This window comes from Atta colombica, unplaced genomic scaffold (assembly GCF_001594045.1).
Source record: "Atta colombica isolate Treedump-2 unplaced genomic scaffold, Acol1.0 scaffold58, whole genome shotgun sequence".
NCBI classification, from domain to species: domain Eukaryota; kingdom Metazoa; phylum Arthropoda; class Insecta; order Hymenoptera; family Formicidae; genus Atta; species Atta colombica.
Window position 1 is genome coordinate 814,483 of NW_017259548.1, and position 5,281 is coordinate 819,763.

The 5,281-nt window shown below is 37.9% G+C and overlaps 2 protein-coding genes across 4 annotated transcripts in view; one reads left to right on the top strand and one right to left on the bottom strand.

Moving 5' to 3' along the window:
• The window catches only part of LOC108692098 (organic cation transporter protein-like), a 19,388-nt gene extending 18,722 nt beyond the window's left edge, over positions 1 to 666 (bottom strand). Inside the window, exon 1 of one of the 2 annotated variants that reach the window (XM_018200231.1) lies at positions 615 to 666. The gene's annotated coding sequence lies outside the window, so the exon portion shown is untranslated. Of the gene's footprint in view, positions 1 to 22; positions 584 to 614 lie in introns of those variants that run through there. The other variant, XM_018200228.1, reaches the window with a different exon arrangement.
• A 706-nt stretch (positions 667 to 1,372) lies between these two features.
• Positions 1,373 to 5,281, top strand: part of LOC108692084 (intersectin-1) — a 23,009-nt gene continuing 19,100 nt past the window's right edge. The window contains exons 1-9 of one of the 2 annotated variants that reach the window (XM_018200201.1): positions 1,373 to 1,634; positions 1,960 to 2,146; positions 2,555 to 2,708; positions 2,780 to 2,928; positions 2,986 to 3,126; positions 3,504 to 3,599; positions 4,432 to 4,500; positions 4,784 to 4,942; positions 5,049 to 5,222. In XM_018200201.1, coding sequence (XP_018055690.1) covers positions 2,125 to 2,146; positions 2,555 to 2,708; positions 2,780 to 2,928; positions 2,986 to 3,126; positions 3,504 to 3,599; positions 4,432 to 4,500; positions 4,784 to 4,942; positions 5,049 to 5,222 — 964 coding nt within the window. In that variant the 5' untranslated portion in view covers positions 1,373 to 1,634; positions 1,960 to 2,124. Of the gene's footprint in view, positions 2,147 to 2,554; positions 2,709 to 2,779; positions 2,929 to 2,985; positions 3,127 to 3,503; positions 3,600 to 4,431; positions 4,501 to 4,783; positions 4,943 to 5,048; positions 5,223 to 5,281 lie in introns of both variants that reach the window. The other variant, XM_018200199.1, reaches the window with a different exon arrangement.

Below are 5,281 nucleotides of genomic sequence, written 5' to 3' on the forward strand. Positions count from 1 at the left end.
GTTTCGCCTTAATCAGCGATACCTGTAATTTTTCCGAGTTCCAGACGATAGTCTCTACAAAAAACAGCGAAGACGCCAATGTCGCCGACGGGAAGGTCGCCACTTGATTATGAAACGCTTCAATAAATGACGTTTCTAACGGCGTGTCGTGATCACATTTATATCATTAGACGGGTCCCTCTCGGGCCCGCGAGTTTATCGACGAGAAAGAAATCCTGTTATAACGAATAACATGCACTTATCGATTCGACCGACACTTTTTCTTTAAAAGGCGATTTAAAAAAAAACGATAGCGAAGGCTATCTGTCGTGTTATCAGGAAACATGGAAAGAGAAAGAGACGAGAAATTTCTCATCACGGGAGAAAAAAAAGGAGGAAAGAGAGAAGCAATCATTATTTCAAAAACAACGATTTCGATAGTACTGCGAAAATCGCGGGGATTTACGCGCTCCGTAAAAGCCATCGCACGTAAAAAATGTTTAACTGTAACCGTAAGATCGTAAGCATATCGACCAATCCTGGTCCAGCATTCTAAAACGTAGGACCACACTTTTGACTGTGATTGGTCGATTTACTTTGCAAACAAAATGGTAACAACTAAAATCTTTTTTTACGTGTAACGATCTTGATCCGCCGCCGATTCGCGAACATTCGCGAACGCTCGTGTTTCCGGCTTGACTGCTGGTGGCTCTTCAATGCTCCGCAATTTCCAACTCGTGTGCCACGTATGTACATACATATGCACGCGTGGAAGAATACCTATTATCGCCAAGGACGCATAGCCTGTCGGACTCTCGTAATTTGGTATCACCGTTCGGTATATAGGCCTCGACCGCGTTTAACCATTAATTGCCTTCCGCTGTGAAAAGGCTTGATAAATTTAAATATAACAATATTTTATTGATATTCATTCATTTTGCTTGCACAGCAAGAAAGTACTTGACGAGAATTCAAATGATATTCGATCAGATTGTAATTCCCTCAACGCGTCGAACCTTCGCTACGATCTGAAGTGCGCTCCGGATAGTTCCGGAATCGGGGAGACTCAAATGGAACGCTCTGACGTTTGTCACAGTTGACGAAACTTGCTTGCGATTACCCCTCGTGTACCATCGTGTGCAATTAAATCTCATTCTAAACGACGAGACCGCACTTCCGGCAACACATACTCGAGGGAGTATCGCCGCCCGAACCTCTCTCTCTTTCTCTCTCTCTCTCTCTCTCTCTCTCTTACGGGAAACCAAACGATCTTCACGCAGATCGCAAGAATCAGTCTTGGAGGCGGGATATCGATTCTCGCCGAAGAGTCCCGAAAGCGACCGACCATTCGTGAAAGTGACGTGCGCGAGTAGTTGCACGAATGGTCGCGAGCTGGGTGAGTTAGCGGTGGTCAGTGGTGGTCATCTCGTCGTGGATCGGCTCGGGTTTGTTCTCTCCCGATCGACCCGTTCGCGTCAAGGTAGCTTCTCGCGACAGATTTTCCCGTCCCTCTTTCTCCCCTGCGCGGGGAGGGAAGATCGATTCTTTCGTCGTTCATCGTTCATCGGCCGCGCACGCGGGAGACGAGACGACGGGAGGCGACGCGTGATTGACAGTTGGAACGCGAGAATAGAGAGATAGACTTGACACCCCAGGTAGACTCAACGGATGGACAACGGCGGATCGTAGGTCGCTCAATGACGGGTGGTGGGTGGTTTACGATTAACGTTTCGCAACATAGGAATGGGTCACGCACGGGGCTCTCGTAGATTCGGTAACGTCAGCGCTTTGCTCGCATACCTGCGATAAGATCATCTTACTTTTATTCTTTCTACGGTGGATGAACTAACGCGTTCGATATCTCGGGATTCCTTCGATCCGTGGCCCCGCCGTTGTACAACATCGTTATCCGAATTGTAAATAGAAATCACGGCTCGACTCCTTGGTCTTTATCCCCCGACTTGATTTCTCCGTTACCAGATAAATCCCATCATTGCGAGGCCATCGAGGATCGATCACCGTGACCTAACCTAAGCTAACCTTGAAGGCGTGAACTATCGCCACTAATTGCTCGATTGCAAGAGACGCGAGGTTCTAACGTGATACTGTCTCGAATACCGTGCAGCAGATATCACTCTCTCCAAAATGTCCACTCCTCAGACTCCAGGTGAATTTTACTTATACTAACTTATTAAACTATCATCTATTGTTGATATCTGTTCGTTTATTATTGCCAGGCTAAAAGTATGTTATCACTTATGTGGTCTGTTGTATATATTATCATGCCTGATATATTTCTCACTTTGAAGTAGTTTATCTTGTAACTTAAAAGCTTTTTCTAATACAGACAGGCTTAGGCAGAAGTCTTACACAATACTTTTATATAATAAATGAGTAACAGAAGATCTGTTCTTTTTCCATCCCCATTCTGAACTGGTGCAATAAATTAGAATGAAACAGATATAGTTTGTTTTGCTCTAATTTATTGCACTAATTCAGAACATTTTGGAAAAGAATAGATCTTTTATCACACAGAGAATGCAGTACATTTATTCTAAATATATTTAATACGCAGGTATGGACCCCTGGGTGATCCAGCCTAGAGAAAGATTGAGATATCAAGAACAATTCGATTCATTGAAACCAATCAATGGAATTGTCACTGGTGAACAGGCAAAAGGATTCCTCCTTAGATCTCAACTGCAGCCTGCTATTCTCGGACAGATATGGTAAAGATGTTACTTAAGAAATGTCTAGAATCTACCTTGCAAGACATTTCCTGATCCTTTGTTTTTTATAGGGCATTATCAGACACAGATGCAGATGGCAAAATGGATATAAATGAGTTCAGTATTGCATGCAAATTGATCAATTTGAAACTGCGCGGTTTCGAAATTCCCAAAGTACTGCCACCTGTTCTTGTACAGAGTTTGAAGTCTTTGTCATCCGGTAAGTAAAAATTATACATGCACAAGATATGTGAAATTTCATTGCAAGACATTTTAGGCGACACTAGCCTGACTGGATTGCCGAATGGTTCTACCGCTTCAAATAATGTTAGCTCTCTAGTAAATTTAAGTGGACATCAACCGATAGTATCTCAAACTATTGCAAGCGCGATACCCACGACTGGAAATACTCTTATAGGTAATATATCATTAAATGATTTTTTCTTATTATTTATCTTTCTGTATCTTTTGATCGACGATTGTCAAGTAGATGCTTATGTGATACCTTCTCAACTAGTAAAAAACAATTTCGATTTATAAGAGATTTATAAGCGTCTATAAGCATCCAAAAGATACACCTTTGCTCAGATATTCGCCGCTTATTAGATTCATTCAAATGTATCAAACATGAGTATATATCATTGATATTTAATGAGCCTATATTATTATACAATATCAATATCCATCATTTTCATACATTGAATTGATATCATTGTCAATTATTACTTTAGTCATGAAACATTAATTATCAGACATAACTGATCTGTGTTATTCATTATTCATCATACTACACAGCATTACAACAAAATAGACAGATTGTGGCTCCAAGCACACATGCCACAACTCATATATCGTCTAAGCCACCCGCTCGACCCGCGCCACCTTCTGTGGGTATGTTAATAGTACTGAATTGTGTATTTTTATAGGTCAGTTTGTTTTGTTTTTCTTGAAGCAAATTTTTGTTGCTTGAAAATCTTTTTATTAAAATGTATTTTCAACCTATTTTATTTGTTGATTATTATAAACATTAGTTACATTACAATGTAATGTCAAAAGCAAACTTTCTTTCTAATTATTGTATTCACTGTACTATACATGATTTTGGAATGTCTTCACAAATATCTCTCACTTTATTTATAGTACAATTTTATGTGTAAAATAACTATGATTTTTTAAATAAACGAAACAGATGCACAGTTTATACTTTTGATGTCGCCTGTTTTGGAAATTTATGTTGCAGCAAGAGCTTTTAAAAGTACAAGTCTTTGCTCAGACTACAAATTTATTTTTTTATGTACTACTATTACACATGTAGGTATGTGTTGGACTTTGCGACAATAGATTTTTCTTTGTATAGTTATGAAAAAAATTCATCTGCATCTTGATTGTTATACATATCACTTGTATACATATCACTTTAATTTTTTATTATTTTACACAAAAAGTCATAAAAGGAAAGTTTTTATAATGCCTGAACATAAAAATAAACGTTTTGACAATTTTGGTTATGTAAATAAAAAAAGATAGTGATGTAATTTTCTAATAGTAGAATTAGAATTATTATTTGTTGAGATGATATGCCTTTTACTTATCATCCACTTAAGAGGTTATACTTATATACCGTTTATATACTTCAATTATATTTGCATTTCGTTTTACAACTGTTTTACTATTTGTTTAACAACTTGTTAATAATACTTTACACTTTACGCGGCAAAAAAAGGAATCGCGCCTCCTCTTAATACCACAACCAGTAATCCCCCGCAAAGACCTGCACCACCTACAAATCTCGGTATGTTTAAATAAACCACAAATTCAATATGTATTATTTATGATTAACACAATTTTTCTTATTACATTACCCAATATTGACATGCTATGGAAAAGAGCATTAAAATACTCGCACAATCTTCTTGCTCGCGCTTATTAATCTGTCTCCTTTTTTTTTTGTATTTGTCATGTAATTTACCGAACAAAAGTAATGAATGTCGCTTAGATTTAAATAATCAGACATTTATAATTATTGTCTGATATATTAATTGAAATATAATAATAATTACATGGAATTATTTCAGGAAATAATTTTACGGCAACAACAGGTGGTGGTCCGCCACCAAAACCAGCACCACCTTCGTTTCCAAATAGTCCTACAGGAATCTCGCCAATGAAAGTTACAACTTCTGTCGGTCCTGCAGTTGTTTCTGCGTCCCCATCGATACCTGCTCCTGGAATAGGTAAAAAATAAGAATAAACTTTTTATTAAAGTAGAATATTAAAGTAGAATATTAAAGTAGAAATACATAAATTATCATTCAATTTTACTTATCAATTTTTAATTAGGTATTCCATCAGTAGCACCTATCGCCCCTTTAAACACAACTCCTGTACCAATGGCTGCCTTTAATATGGCACAACCAATGCCAACGCAACCATTAGGCATGGTTAATGCAGGAATGGTTGCTCCTATGACTGGCATTTCTAGTATGGTACCATCCATTGGATCAATAAATACAGGTGTGAACATGTAAAACAATATTTTGTGATTGTATTTGTATTCATATATATATATATAT